Genomic DNA, 17,235 nt, shown 5'->3' with positions numbered 1-17,235 from the left:
GCTGTGCTTTTGAACAGACTAAACCTTAAACACAGAACAAAACCCCTGGATGAAAATAACCATAAAAAATATTCCTAATGGATATGAACTGTACGAAGTATAAGTTACTTAATGAGCTGAACAAGACTGCTGATAAATAAGAGATGTGCTTGCAGTTATGAAGCCTACAAATTGGATTAGTTGTTCTAAACAATAGCCTGGAGATGGCAGTCAGACAAAAGACATTTACATGTCCTAAAATTTTCCAGCTCTGACTTAAAATGGCAAGATAGTTTCCAGCTGCCTACCCACTTTTTGTTTCTTACCGATATTTTACCAAGCACAACCATGCCTCTAAAACTAAGTGGAATTTTCAGCTGATATAATCATATAAAAAAAAGAAACCAAGTCATAACAACAAGGATTCACGTTAAATTAAAAATGTGAGTGTATTACAACAGCTTTGAAATACACAGTGCAGAAAAAATTGTTTGCTCTTTCATTAGCCAGAACGTCTAACAGCCATACCTATAATTTTCTATGTTTATTTACACTCAGCAAGAGATATATCCATATATTAATGTGCTTTCTAATGTATGGCACAGAAGCATGATGGACTATTCCAACTAACATTTGCCTAAAGCCAATATGCTTTTAGTAAAAGAAATCTATAAAAAATTAAAGAAGAGGTACAACGTGCTGGATAGCTCAAAGCTCATCTCAATTTTCACTTCGAAACATTTCACATTTCTGTTACGAATACTCCATGACTGTCCAAAATCTTTACTTTGGCAAAAGTACAGCCAGAGGCATGAGTCACTTGGACAGATGGTGAACAATTACAGTTAAAATCCAAGAATAAGGCAACATGTTGAATAATTTTTCCATTAGCTGTGACTCCAACATCAAACATCCAAGCTCTTTATTATCTCATTAACTGCTAACAACCTGCAAAGATGGACAGGACCTATTACATTCTGCTCAAATTAAATAGTTGGAAGTTCGATAATTACTGAATATATATAATTCATCTGTTTTCAAATGTTATATTTTAAGTACATTTGGAAATATTTTCAAAGTGAGTTGCGTAAAATGTATTAAAAGGATTATTTTCTAGTTACTGTTCTGTTTATATCTATCACTCAAAGTAAAATAAATGACATATGCTTCATAAATCATAATATTACACCAGCACTTGGGATTAATATTGCTTTCTACATCTTTAAGAATCAAATTCCTTCTCTGATGATTTATAAATAAAAGAATGGTAAGGTTTTGGAAGTTTTCAATCATACTATAATTTTAATGAGTTTTAGTTCACAACTGTGAGTGTACTATATCAAAGAGAATCCCAAAATCTCATTATTCTCATCAATTTAAATGATCCAGAGAATACTGAGCTTTATCTGCTGTGAATAATCCACATACAAATATATCTACCAAAAAATAAGAAATAACTGGATATATATACAATACTTGGATACATTCTTTGGAAGCATTTTATGCAATTTATAAAGTATGAAATTGGGCCAATACATAGAGAACTGGCTGGACACATTAGCAGATTTTTATAAAATCTCTGCTTGGATATCCATCCTAATCTACATTGCATTTTCGCTGGCAGACGCATTTAAGTGTGCGTGTGCTCTGCTGAAACAGGCTATAATTGCTTGCCAGAAAAACTGCCTAGATGTTTTTTTCACTGCAGGATTAATACGTCAAGATCCTTAATACCAGAGTGATAATGATTTTAACTCTAGTTAGCTGGCCTGATTAGGAGTTACAGGCTATAGTTTGTCTGAGTCCAATTCTTCTCTTAACAATGCAATTGCTTCACACAGCTAAATACGGTACGTAAGAGCCAAATTTGCTTCACGTGAATTAAAATAACGGAACTTATGCCATATGATGACACAGCCTAGCAGAGTATAGAAACACAAACCCTTCACATCTTAATGTGTACATGAACAGTAGTACAGTGTGATTAATTTTTTTAAAATAAATTCAACATGGAAGTATAATTCCCTGCTCTTTGTACACAGCACACTGCTTTGGTTTCTTGTCCAGGCTACAAAGGGCAAATGAAGCAGAAAACCAGCAACCTGCAAAACATGAACACTGTCTGTAGTGTAATATAAGAAAAAACGTATATAGGATGTATACATATGTCATTGTAATGGTTGCTGTAAACTAACCTAGGATACTCACTAATGCAGAAGTAGAAAGGAGCATTAATTCTTACACACAGTAATGTACTTCTATATTCAAATGTAAAAATTTACATTCTGTGCAAATGAGGAGTTTTTTAAAAACTGCTTGAGGGAAAGTGAACACTTTTCATCTTTAAATCCAACAGCATTACACTCTGCAAAACCGTAACTCTACAAATTTACATTAAAACTATCAGTAATTTTTAAAAGGCATATGTAGCCTGTTTGGGTATGTGAAACTTTTTGAATTGAAGCTGACCTAAGCCAGCACAAAAGTTCCTGAATAGTATAGACTACATTTTGAAAAGTTAAATATTAACTCCATGAATTTTGCTTCCATGTTCTTTTTTTAAAATCAATGACATATTTGGTAAAACATCTTCTGAATTGTTAAGTTAGTTTGATGAATTTTCTGCCAATTATCCTTTTGCAATCACTGATATAATTCCTTAAACAAAAATTCTGACTCTCAAAGGCATGCACATAAGTCCTAGTCACCTGTGCCACAAGGTTTGTTAACTAGGTAGCACAGAAAAAACGATCAACAGGAGACACAAGAGAATTCCCAGCGCACAGGGGAATAAACAAAAATAAAAACACGTTGGATTCTGCCATGTATGAAGAACAAAGATAGCGTTACAATCCAGAAAGTAGAGAGTGATAAACCTATCAAATGAATTTCATTTTTGAATTTCTGTTAATGACTCAGTGGTGAGAAATATTGGAAATATTGGAATATTGGAAATATTAGGTAGCAGAGCCTGTTTCTACATGGAATACTTTCATTTTTTATGGCTTGGGAAGACACAAAAGAACTTCAAATGCATGCATCTAAGCACAAGAGAAATTACTCCTGTCTTAATTAAGCACAAGGCAGAAATAGTCAAGGTAAAGCATTGTACTGGATCTGGCTGGGATGGAGTTAACTTTCCCCCTACCATGGGGATATTCCGCACCAAATGGCATCACACTCGGCAATAAAAGCTGTGGAAGGGGAAGGTCTTCATAACTTCTCGTTATGAAGACACACGTCCTCTCAAACAACCACTACGCATGTTGAGGCCCTGCTTCCTAGGACGTGGCCAAACATCGCTCAGTGACGCAAAGTAGAGAATAATTGCTTTCTCTCTCTTTGCTTCTGTGAGGCCTTTACTTTTTTTGATGTTTTTTCCCCCCTTTGTTTTTCCTTTAATTATATTAGCCTCATCTCAACCAGTGAGCCTTTTTTTTCCTGTCATATTTTCTCACCCCTGTCTTCCTTAAAGGAGAGGGAGTGAGAGCGGTGTGATGGTTTAGCTGGCTGTCTGTGCGAAACCAGCGCAAGCATAAATACATTTTGACAGTCTTCCAGATCTGAAGATCGACAGACACAGGAAAAAAAGCTAGAGAAATCAAAGCTACATTCAGGGCTGAAAATGTCTTCAAGGCTCCTACACCTTTAGGGAAGTTTGACTTAAGTGCTGGAGAAGTTGAAGATTCAGGATAAACTGATGTTCCACAGGACTGTTTTACTCTTTCAAAACAGCTAGAAAATTCTGGCATAGCTAGAAGATGAAAGTCAGCCAGTGAAGATGATCAGAGACGCACAAAATCAAGATGAATTTGCTGTAAATTCATCACAGATAATGACGACCAGGTCTGAAACTAGAAATAATGCAACCCAAAAGTGGATGACTAATTTCACATATCCAACTGTTTAGTCTGTTGAAGATTTACAGAGAAACAACTTTTGCTTAGCAATCTTCAGACAAAAGAAAGTACATAAAACCAAAGAACAGTGGTGTTTTATAATTTCCCAACAGTATCTCACATCCAAAAGTTCCCCTGCTTGTAGTTCAAACAGGAACACCCAAAAAGTTCAGTCTCCAACTTTGGGAAATACAATTTTTAATGGGTAATGCCTGCCACTGATTTCTTACTGAATAAGAGTATTTCAACTTCTCTATGGTAGTAAATGCAATAAAATGAAACATTTAAAGCTATAAAGCCAAACATTTATTCTACTACCAATGAATTCACTTGAATGAAGTTGGACAAATTTGCAGTGTAACAAGAATAAAATAAAAAGGTCAGCAAAAGGTTTCATTTCAAAAGCATTCAATTAAAGAACAAAAAATTAAAAGCATAAGCATTGCCTTTAAAGAAGAGTCAAAGAAATATTCAAGATCTGTTTGGATTAAAATTAAATTCTTCAGTTTATTTGATCAAGCTTCCAAAAGAGCAACCAAATATAAACTAAAGATTACACAAAATCATTTAATAAAATTTAATATACTAACTGAAGTACAGGAAATTAAAGTTAGGCTGCCCACTATTTTATTTTGCATTATATTGCATAGTTCCAACTGTGATTATGTGGTACAGCTTCTGCTAGGAGTTTTTAATCTCTTCTTGTTCTGGTGTTGTTTTTTTGGTTTTGTTTTTTACCTTCAGTAGTTGCTGTCTGTACTGTCATAGGTCACTCTTGACTCTTATTTCCCATGTGTGAAGTATACTGAAAACATATATAAAGAAGGAGCAATAACACAGATATTGCCTGTGCTTCAAGTTCTTCCCTGTAAATGTCTGAGCTGTCAGAGGTCTTTCCCTTTCTCTATAATTTATGGTCAACAAATGTCTCTGGTTTGACTACGTATAACTGAGGCAAATAAATGACATCTCAAAAGCAAAAAGTAAACACGGTGTACTTTTCTGGAGTTCTCCACAGTTGTTCTCATAGTAGCAATTACCAAAGACAAAATATTCCCTTTCCAGTATAGCAAAGCATACCTTCGGGAAAAAAAATATTAATTGATTCTGTAAATATAAAAACTCTCAAAAATATTTGTTATCACTTTTAGTAGTACTCAGCTTTCACTGTTTTGATTAATATTATACCAAAAATAAATTAAATTTATATTACTGTAGCACCAAATGATATGCTGCATTTATACCAGGATGAAAAGATCACCCTGGTCTAGAAATCCACAAACATTTTCCTGTCTTGCCAAGCTGACAAAACAGGTACGATTTCTTTATAATAATGAAGTGCTAAGAAAGCGGTGGGGACAGAGCTCTTGGTCGCCACCCAGAAAAGAGCTTTCAATGATTCAGGAGGAAGAGTTTCAAACAGAGTTTTATCTGGCCCATTTTGTTGGAAGAAGACAACTATGAGCTAGACCCCAAGTGTGGGAAGTGAAAAATCACACATAAATCACGAAGACCTAAGGAGCTAGCATTTCTATTCTCCTCATAATGATGAGGCATTACCTCACACTATGAAATCCAAAGTACTGTCAAGATTCTTAACATACTAAAATGCAGTACTTCAGTTTCATCACAGGGTAAAAAAGTAACTTTTTCCTTAATAGCTCACAAATAAAATAGAAAACAAAAATCAAGTAAAAGATGATTATGTAAAAATCTCAATTATGTTCAGACCTAAGGACCTGTCAGAAGCAGCGCAAACCCAGAAAACAGCTGGAGAAGAACTGGTGGAATTGTTTGTTGTTTTGCCTTTACAGAGTCAGTATGATGCTAAACATCAAAGTTCCCACACTCACAGAATGTGAGGATTTGTTTTCAAATGCCTTTACAAAATAAATAATTAACAAAGACTACTACTATTTATCTAGATGAAACCTTAACTTAGAGTTTTGGCAGAACTTTGTGGACCTTGTCCATTTTCCCTGTATTTAAATTAAATGTACATGTACTATCTCAATGCTGTGCAAAAAAGGGAGATGATTTAAGATAAAACTTGAAGTTTCATAGTTGCCTCTATTTTGTTTTGTTAAAAAAAATCTGCTAACTTGGATGATTTTTGAATAATGCAAAAAAATATTTGGGGTTTTTAAAATCAAAAAAAATCAATAAAACATGAAAATATATACTATATTGAATCAATTTAGGAAGAACAAATGCTGTGCAAAGACTAACCTTACAGATTTGGATTTGAGGACTCGGTTGACTGTGCCTTAAAAAAGAACACACTAATAGCAATTTCCAGGTACACGCAGAACATACTAACATTTACAGATAGATTTTTCCAATGAATCTGTCTACAGATTCAGCTGGGTAACCATAGAAACTAAATGTTTTAGCTTAAAACATCTTAAATGCACAGACAACAATTTGAATAACAATAATGCCATCAGTTTTTAATAATGCCATGCATTATACTTTTATCAAAGAAATCTATCTAAAGAAAAATGACAGTTAAAATGTTGCTAGAATATCCATAAAATGTGCTATATATATTTCACATATACTTTTATATTTTTATATATACTTGACAGTTTAAAAAATGGGTCATGATTATTTAGATAACCAAACTACTTCCCATTAACTGTTTAACACATGGTCAGTATTTCTACCCCTTGAAAAAAATACATTGCCAATGGTAAATTGTCATATGAGCAAACACAGCTTTGTTTGCATTTTTTATTTAAAAAAAGAACTATGAGCAGGTGTAGTAACAATAAAGGATTCAGAGTAAATCCACAGAAGATTATTCCTCTGGAAACAGCAGAACCCTAAAGAATAAAGTGTGCATATGAATTAAACACAGACTCCTGTAAGCACGCAACATGACTTCATAGCCCATTACAGATCACGTAGCTCCTTGTTGCTATCTGACTAGCACAGTAAGCAAGCAGACGAAGATTATGCTTGCTAGTATTTATTTTTTATTAAGGTTGTGAGATACAGAAGATAACAGAATCAGATAAAAGAGTGAAAGAGAAACACAGATGACTAGAAAGATCATCAATATGCAGTATAAAGAAGTTGTATAGTTACAAGATAATATGTGGATGCTCCAAGTAGAAAAAAAAAGTATGCATACATATTATTCAGCTTTTATTGCTAACTGGTATTTTGCATGAAGAATTAAGGGATAACAGATTCATTAAATATATTTTAAATGGATCCCAATCTATGAAAATGGTTATAAAAAAGGGACTTGCATTTTCCTCTAAGCCACACAGGTAAGGTGTTACTTACTAGAAATAAAGCATTTTTCAACATACTGTCCCCACTGTGTTAACTTAGAGAAAACTTGGGAAGGAATATAGGATTTGTAGAGAGCTTTGCTGCAGAAAAAGATCAGGGAGGGTGAAGCTTTCTGGCTTTTGATCTTGTATTTCTGTACACTTTTCAGAAGAAATAACAGTCACCATTGAATGTACAAGCAAAAGGTGACCAGAGTCAAATCGCTTTCCCATGAGATACCAAAAAACAGATTCAGGTCCCACTGGGGAAAGAGGAAGGGGAGAGGCAGAGCATATTTAAAAATTACTAATCCTTTAAAAGTAACTGAAGAGGGAAAAAGTACAAATCTTCCAGCAAAGGTGCAAGGATTAAATTACTACCAGATAATCTCTTCGTGCCTCCCATTTTTAAAATTTCAGAATAAAACGTAGTGAAATTTCAGTGAATAACAGAAATCTAGCCATACAACTCAGCAAAAGTCTGATCCACTTGCACTTCGCCACTAGCTTTTCCCAAAGCTTGTTAAGAACATCTTACACAAGGAATAAATAAATCTGCTCGGTGCTAATAAACTTGTCCAGGCTGTGAGATACAGGAAAGAAAGGGCAGGTGGGTTCTGATACAAATTTTGGATGTGGCTTAAAGACCTAAGGGCTACTCTACTGGTAGAAAATGTAGGTCTTTGGATCATTGTTGGTCTTTCGAATGATTTCGACCTCAAAAATCTGGCACCATCTGGCTTTAGCTCTCTGGACACCCTCAAAAGAAGCAGAACTGGACAGATGTACACCAACTGGAACAGGAATGTGGAATGAAAATCTCAGGTCCAGACAAGTCTTAGAAAACTGAACCCCTTTCTTCATCCTTAAGTCAAAAAAGCTGATCATAGGAAACACCCAGTCCCATCAAAGATAATCTTTGTAATGTCCTCTCAGACTTCCCATTTACAGGGGCCTGACATATGAAGTACCGTAAGTAAAAACGCTTTCTGCTACTCTAGTATGCTGGAGTATGAAGGCTCACTTTAGGTGCCTGAAAGTAACTGCAGAGAAGATACTATACACATATTGATTGTGAGCCCCAAACAACTGAAGAAAAAAGGGAAGTGATATGATCTTGGGAGGTCTTTTCCAACCTTAATGATTCTATGATTCCATACTACCTATAAAGAAGCTGGTATTATTCTGGAGAGGTATATTCATTGATTAACTGCCAGGTAAGGATAAAAAATTATTTGTTGTACTTATTTATCATTAGGAGCACAAATACCCAAAGTCTCTGAGCAGCAAAGACTCTCAAGAAATGGAAGTTGTATTGGTAGTGCTTATGGTCCATGATAAAAGGCAGGCGAATCTCTTTATGGAAATAAGTGTGGTCAAGACCAAGCGACATGAAATAATGCCCCCTGCTGAAGTGAAGGTATTATTACTACTAATGTTATCATCCTAAAATCATAGTGGTGGTTTAAGATGTTTAGCTCAGAAGTCAAAGAGGTATCTTTACATGACACACCTATTAGGACGAGCCCTATAAAATCCAGGCCCTCCACTCCAAGATGAAAGGCTCTGTGAATGCGAAAGCTGAATGAACTTCTTGCTCTCGATAATGCCAAGTCTCCTGGAAAGGGCTTTTGAAAAGAGCTGGGGAAGAAGGGTTGAGGAATAGGAAGGATAATTGCTGTAACCATGCTGTTCAACACTATGCTATTTAGGATGATACAGATTCAAATCAACTGTCAACAGCCTGAATCCAAACAAGAAGAAACAGGTTTAGAAGAAAGGACTTATATCTCTTACCACCCCTTGAAAAGCACTTGGAATGACTACTGTAAGGGATAAAGAAATATGTGAAAAGTTTAATTTTGAAGATAGTCAAGATACTCAGACAGAGGAGCCAAAGCTATAGCATTTAACATCAGTAATGTGGCTTCTCTCAAGATGCTATTGTGAAGCTTCCTGATTATGTCAGTGTGGGCACACACAGCCTCTAAGAGATTGAAATATTTCGCTCGTGTTAGCTCAGAGACAGTCTCCCTCAGATCGGCAATCTTCAGTTGCAGCTTGCAGTTCATGGGCCATTTGGAGCTGTATGGCCAAAACAGTCTTTTTCAGAAGGTAAGACACAACAGACCATATTACCTAGTCACTTGTGATTTGAAAGGGAAAAAAAAAAAAAAAAGGGAATTTATCTTAATCTTCCAAACTGATAAATCCGTCTAATATCAGATATTGGATATATAATAGCATATAATAGCAGAGCCTGATAGTCTCCTATTCTTATTTGAAGGTTTGCAAAAAAAAAAAAAAAAGTCTTTTTTTCTCCTTCTACAACCAAATGTTTAAAGCTCTTGCCAAAAGAAGCAGAGTGAGACTGCTTAAAATGTGCCAGAACCACATCAAAAAATGGGAGTCAGTGGAGGGTGACTGAAAAGGAAAATCCAAACCACCTGCTGATAACTGGTAGCATCTGTCATTGTACCAAGAAGTGGGAGCACATGAAGGCAATGCTTGCCAAAGCACTTGAGCTGGGAGCAATATGGCATCATTCATCAACTTGGTTGTATGAGCTAACATAGACCTACAGAATATCAATCAAGCACAGAACAAACTTTTGGGAAAGCTTTAGAGAAATCTGTAGAGTACCCACTGTCCCCTGTAGTAACACTTAAAGGTTTGGCAGAGATTGATATAAACACCTGTCCCCAAATAGAAAGTAGAAGAAGCTCTCACTCATGATGCCACTGAGATGTTAAGGAGCAATGTCTACGCTTTTACAGCATATCCCCCTATCTTTTTCTAGGTAGTGCCCTGAGGTGACATCTTTTCGGGTGGAGGTAAGGGGTTGTTGTGGATGTACAAGGTCCTTCCTGGCTTCATTTAAGCCTGCTTACTGGAGAATGAGATCCAGGAGACCCGATCATCCCCAGAGCTTATGCTTTCCTGTAATGTCATTTCTTGGGTCAGAGACTAAAGACAAAAGATAAATCCTTCTCCCTAGAGGAGGGTGGATATTGAGCAAGAGGTAATAATCCTGTAAGCCAAGGGTGTTCCAAGGTTACTGAAAGGTTTCAGATTCAGGGTTAATGAAAAGCTCCTCTACCTTTTTTTTTTTTTTTTTTTTTTTTTTTTTTTTTTTTTATGAGTAGCTATTTTAAAGCTGATCCACTTCACCCCTCTCACTGGGAAATAAGCAAACAGTAATTTGGTGCAAGCAATGGATACAACCCAGAAATGCTAGTCATTATTTTCTACAATCTCTATAAAGACAGTAGACAAAAGATGTATCAGTAAGCAGAGAAACTCTAGAGTTCCCCCCCAGCCTCAAACTGAGTTAAATGGTGAGTTGGGGGCAGACCTTGAAACATGATAAAGTGATCATGAAATCTGATGACAAGAGCACTAATAAAGAGCTCAGGACCTTGGGATCATTATGTGATTGTGCAGACATGCTCAATTTTTCCTTCAGCTATAGCAAGTGTTTCCTCCTCACTGCCAGAACAGGCAGTACAATCAGAAAATGTGCATCTTGACTATCATCTACACATACAGAAGCCAAGGATCGGGCAGAAAATCAAAGTTTTCTCTCTTCATTATGAATGGACCCAAAGTGAGATCTAGATGCCTTCTACCTGCATGATAGTGGAAATTTGGTCTCTTGAATCTGAGGCTCAGAATAAGGGTCAAGGATGATTTTTTAACATTTTCTTGGGAATAACTTTCTCAATCTGTACTTGAAGTCCCAATACATAGAGCATTTGGATGGAATAAGGACTTCATCCACCCCAGACAGGAAGCAATTTTTATTTCAGAGAGCATAAAGCCAGTAAAATTTTGTAGAAGAATTCCTAGGTGTGGAAGCTATATTGTCCCATCACAAACAAAATTTGAGTTCATAGCAACGACAACAAAAAAAGATGCTTAAAGAACTTGAAAATATTTTTTAAATTACAGATAATCAAATAAAGTGGAATAGGAAGGAAAGTAAAACAAAAGGTCCTGATGAATCTTCAACAAAGAGCTGTTAATTATAATTAACAACTGGTTCAGACCAGTTTATTTCAACACATGTTGAAATAAACTCTAAGTGACAGGCTGCACTCCACTGCTCATACCATGAGCATAGGTCCAATGGGTTAATAACTACACTAGCTGGTTTCTAGTTCAAAACACTGCACAGGTGTACACTCTAAATATGACGCAGATAAACACTTGATGTTAAATATAGGATAACAATGTGTGAATGCGAGATACATTAATTTACCTCTAATTTATGCTTTTCACTTTCTTCATAACTCAATCCCACATTAATTACTTAGAATTTTTTAAAGAAATGAACAGAAAGACTTCAAGGATAATCATTTTTATATACATACACAGAACAGGGATAGATCACGTAGATCATTATACAGTTATATATTACATAAATGTGTGTATATAGAAGACCACATTCAGCTTGATGAATATTTCTAGAAGAGTCATCTCCTTTATATGATACCACAATTTCTGAAAGGTATCCTCATACCTTTGCATAAGCAGTAGTTTTGATAAACCACTGTTTGAGGTACTTCTGTTCCACTTTTGCTCCTGAACGCCACGAACAACCATTGTCATCCACCTGCTCATTAGCTAGAACAGTTTGATCCACTGGATCCCAATTGACCAAGGCCTAAAAAAAAATGCAGGGAAAAAAAAGTATTTTAAGCAGCTATTTCAAAACCAGGATCTTACATTTTAGATACCAGAAGGATTATCCAGAAACATTTCTTGGGCCCATCTTCTACATTTGGATAACATCTACTTGAATCAACAATATGGACTCAACTGAAGATGCTTTGAATGTTCTTCTCAGAATGCAAAAAAAAACCACACACACAAAAAAGCTGTTGGCAGCATTTGTCATGATTGATGGGTAAGTGTTCCAATTTACAATACTGCAAACTACATAGTCTGATGCTTAGAAGTTGTCCAGCAATAATCCAAAAGTGTTGAGAGTAAGACTGAAGGGGATGGATGACTGAGGATATACAACTTGAGAAGACAGAGTCACATAAAAGCGTTATATTAAAGTGAAAGACTTGTCATTTTCTGCATATATCTTGTCAACTGCGCGAATTACTGTTGGAATCATCTTTCCTACCAGTTATCAACACAAATACATAAAAGAAAATTAAAAGTGAAATAAATGTTGGTGTTTAACTCTACAAGCACTGTATTTTTGAGGGCTAACTGAAATACCAGACAACATGGTGGGGAGGGAGAAAAAGCACAACCTACCCCTACGCAGTATTGAAAAATTTAGTTGACCATTTATCAGAAAGGATGTAAGACCACAAAAGAATCCTAAAAGCAGTGCAACAGTCATTCCAGAAGTGGCATCCATGATAGACACTAACTTGAAAAAATGAACAGAAACAAGCAATGAAGAAGAACAATGCATCATATTTATTGAGTGTTATTTATTATTTGAGCTAAATCAAAGTTAAATCAGCTTGAACAACAAACATCAGCTCCAGCTCCACAGCATTGAAATACATTAAATGTTATTGGAAAATTTTAAATACATTCTTTGGGTATTGGGAGAACTTACTATCTCATTTTAAGAATAATCACTGTCCTCATATTACTCACTTTACATTTCATTTATCATTGATAACCTTCTGAAATGTCCCAGTTTCCAAACAACTGATATTGCTTAATTTTAAGTATGCTATGAATTCTTGGAAACAGTAAATATCACAGTCATTTTCCAAACCTTACGGTGAGAACAGAAAAAAAGACAGATGCATGGATCCCCTTCCTTTGAAATACTGTTGTTGTTTTTGTTACCAGTGTATGTTATTTTTGTGTGTGCATGCACAGTCTGATTACCTACATCGATTAACACAAAATTTATTATGATGAAATCGATTGAAGTCATTTCCTGATTAAAAACAAAATTATTTTCAAATGAAGCTTTTGTGAATTCAGTATGTCATTGGCATTTGAATTTTATAGTTTGGCTACCTACCATCTGTTTCCTACCAATAACACCACACTGGTTTCTGTAACAGCCTTCCGAACACTCACTGGAAAATTAAAAGTGATCAGTATATTCCACTATTACAGACCTGATTTCTACACTTTCAGAACACACACCTTTTTCAGTAATGATGCAAGACATTATGAAGTTGGCTTTAAAGTAATGATCTTTTCATTTATAAAGTTCTGAAAAAAATAATCACACTATGACAAAGTTAAAATAACATCTAAAGAACTATAAATCATGTAATATTAAGAAGTAATAAAATGTCAGTTTCATGAGGCAGTATTAACATATGCTTGTATTAAATTGGCTATGAATCAAATTTGAGAAAAAATACTGTTTCTGTTTGGAGGATACTGGGGCAAATTTATGATGAAAATTTTGGAAAGTAATTGAACTGATTTATACAAGTATAATTATTTAGCATAACATATCCTCATGATTCATAGCAGGAAAATTTATCTAGATAGATGATGCAAAGCATAAAACAAATACACATGTAAGGAATCCATAGATGAAAGGTCTCGTCTGTGAATTTTTAGAGTTGCATTTTGTTCCTTCCGTCTCTTGCAGCCTTCTAACTAATATCCAGAACCCGGATATTAAACTAAATCCTTAGATCCTACTTGTACCTTACAGAGGCAACTTCTTGAAAATGACAGCCTCTGAAACTATAGCCTCAGAAAGCAACTAAATTTCACCTATACAGACAGCACAGCGTAAAAGTGTATATCCCACACCAGTTATTTAGATCTGCTCCCTACACCAACGATGGCCACATGCTTTTAAGGGAGGATGAATCTCATCTAACCTCAGACGTCTGTAGTGTAAATATCTATCTCCAGGTTTGGTTTCTACAGTCTGCAGATATCTAATCAAAATAATCATTAGAGTCTAGACAGCAATTCATCTCAAATGAAATGAGACACCCACATCTGGCCAGATCAATAATCTCTAGAGTCTATTGACAGATCTCTATTGCAGGAAGAACAGAGATAATTTTGCAATGGTGAATAAAGACATGCTGTCTGCCAAAGCTGCAGCATCCAGACAGACATGGTTAACTCCCACCAAGTCCCACTCCCAGACATACTGAACCCGTGTCTCCCTACCAGCGTAATTTCTCATCAGAAACACATACTCCCGGAACAGCGTTAACTACACTAATGGTCTGTATGAATCATTTTTATCTCCACAGTAAGGCTATGCATTATCTCCTTGTACCCAAAATGAAATTGTAATACAGGAGACTTCAAGCAGTGTAAAAGTACCGCTTAATGTACGTTGCAGGCATGCGGAAGACACGGGATAAAAGTATGCTTTAAGTATATGTGACAGCTTGAAGAGACCCAGGGTTATGGGGTATATCACTGCCATCTGTTTCCTGTCAAAAACCAACTGGTTTATATTCACTAGAGATTACATTCCCTACAGGTTTACAGATGCTGATTTAAGTTCTTAAACTGATTGCTGACTTTTAAGAGATACCACATCCAATCACTGGTACCCAAACACACCTAAGATCCCACAAAAATGGTAGTCTGCATGCAGAATTTGTTTTCTATACCTACTAAAGAAGCTGCAAGCCTTGTGCTTTTCAGACTCACCTCAAATTATTCAAAGAAAAAAAGTTACAGATAAATATAAGTTTGTTATGGAAAAGTTAGGGGTTAAATTTTTGATCACAAAAAAGGAAAATAATTACAGAACAACAACAACAACAAAACAAAACAAACAAACAAACAAAACCACAGAACCAAAAAGAGCATGTTAGGAAATATTCAATCTTTTTGCTGGCTGTCACTTAGGATCTCTGAATATATCTTGCCTATGGAAACAGGAAAAGTAGCTCAATAGCACCCTGCCTTTCCAAATGCTACCTTTCACCATCAACCTCTTTTCTCTGGGTTCAGAGAATAATTAGGTTACATCCATAATTACATCCTATGGGGTTTTCTGGTTTTCTACAGAGTACAATTGAAACTTCAAAGCACATTTAGGAAATCTTTGTTTCCCTTTTCAGTTAGGAACATTTACTGAATTGCAGCTTTGTTTAGGTGCAGCTGTTCAGGTACTTAGGAACTGAGTTGCCATGGGTATGTAGAGAGTTTTTTTTGGAATGCTAATTTAACACCTTTGCTTCACCTCCTGCTTAAGAAGTTAACCAAACCTTTCCCTTTTCATATTGCCTCATATGTTTTTTACAAAATATTATAAAGTCAAGAGTTTCTTAATATACTGCTAACTGAAAAAGAGCTGTGATAGTCTTACAGCATCTAATATTTCTGTAATATTTTACAGATCACAAACAGGGTCCAGGAACTGGATAGTTAGGCATATAATCTCCAATTATCCTATCCAATTCTGTAAGTTCTGAGACAGCATCACAGTAATATAATACAGTCAAATAATCTCGCTGCTGAAGAGACTCTTCATGATCACATTATCTTTTACATCTTCACAAGAGGGAAGTTAAGTCCTAGAAAATTCTATGCTAAAGCCATGAAATAAACTAATAGTAGCTATGTTCCGATCCTGCACTTCAATGTCAGTCACCGACAACAAACATTTCCAGTTTGCCATGCTGTAATACCCATTCATATCAGTTATATATAAAATTCAGTTATATATAGAATTAATTATATTTTGCAGTAATTTAAAACCAAGCAGAGCATCATAAATATCTAGCCACTTAATGAATGTAAATGGATTATCCAGAAATGGGCTACTTATGCCGTAAGTGACTTGAGTGATTGCAGTGCAAGGTATTATAGGTTAAAGTTTGTACCTACCTCTTTTTGATACACTATCCCAGCTTCAAAAAGCTTAAGAAAGAGATACTGTGTCCATTTGTAGTACTCTGGTAGACAAGTGGTTATTTCCTGTAGAAATGAAATGAAATAAAAATCTGACTCTGAACTTCAAGATGAAAAAGTGGGAGGGTATCTCACAAGGAGGGTGCAAATAAATGACCGTTTTAAAAAGCAAGCCAGCTCAAGGTCGCAAAGTGCTCCAGGCTGAAGTTAGGAGAAAAGGGCCAGAAAGTAAAGAAAGAAGTCACAAGTGTGAGGGATTGTTAAGAGGGAAATAATAAAAGTAAATAAAGATAAAAGACAAATTAAAAAAAAAAAAAAGAGGAATGGGAGTTGAGGCAACAGCATGTGAAAATATCATAGAAGGCATTTTTTTAAAACTTGACAACGTAAAAAGTTTTTAGTGAACTCTAAAAACTAAAAAAAAAAAAACTAACTTATCAGCTGCTTATAAAGTTTCATGTTTTAAAATATTTGTTCTCAAACAAACAAACTGCATTTCAAATAAACATGGCTATGTAAAGATGACTAGAGTACGATGTGATTACTGACTCTCAATTTTCTCCACACAACTGCAGTGTTTTACAGGCGCAATGGATACACATACGCTTTCGCCCACATATTTGAAAGTTTGGCCAAAGTGAAAACAACTGTTTAATTCAGTACTTAAGTTCTAATTACCTCATAAATATGTAACAATAAACAAATCACATTTTCCCTGTCAACAGCTTTCCTTTTTAACTTGTACTTGTATAAAGAAGAAATATTTCTACAAACTGACTCACTTGTGCTTACTGAAGTCGAAGCTGACTCCCACACTGAACCTTAAACCACCAAGAATATATCTTGCTTTCAGAGTTACAGGATTGTCAGTAAGCCTTTGATAACTATTCGTAAACTGAATACATTTATCAAGTACCTTAAATAGCTCCAAATTTTGCAATGTCTTTCACCCCGGCTTTCCTATCATCTAAGCTTCCCACTGCAGTTCCTGCAGCACACATCACTTGAGCCGCAGAGGATATTGCTGATGTCACCTGAAGGACCCTAGTATAAAAATTTTACGCTTCTTCTACAGCTTTATATTCCAGAGCTGAAACATTGCTTTGAACAATTAATGTGACCTTTAAATAGCTATGCCTCAAAAGTGAGTACAAGAGGCTTTCAAGACCAGAGACATTTAACGGCAAGTTTGCAGCACAGCATGTGAAGACTTAGCCATGAAAAGCAGTTGCTTGATT

The 17,235-nt window shown here is 35.4% G+C and overlaps 1 protein-coding gene across 3 annotated transcripts in view; it reads right to left on the bottom strand.

Annotated features, from left to right (window-relative positions):
* Positions 1-17,235, bottom strand: part of LARS2 (leucyl-tRNA synthetase 2, mitochondrial) — a 101,589-nt gene that overhangs the window by 50,529 nt on the left and 33,825 nt on the right. For all 3 annotated transcript variants that reach the window (XM_083824993.1, XM_083824994.1, XM_083824995.1), the window contains exons 6-7: positions 15,974-16,063; positions 11,682-11,825 (exon numbers count right to left, since the gene is read on the bottom strand). In XM_083824993.1, the coding sequence (XP_083681119.1) occupies positions 11,682-11,825; positions 15,974-16,063 (234 nt within the window). The remainder of the gene's footprint in view (positions 1-11,681; positions 11,826-15,973; positions 16,064-17,235) is intronic.

The sequence above is a fragment of the Anser anser genome, assembly GCF_964211835.1.
Source record: "Anser anser genome assembly, chromosome: 2".
In the NCBI taxonomy this organism is placed as follows: domain Eukaryota; kingdom Metazoa; phylum Chordata; class Aves; order Anseriformes; family Anatidae; genus Anser; species Anser anser.
This window is presented reverse-complemented; position numbering and strand designations above follow the sequence as displayed.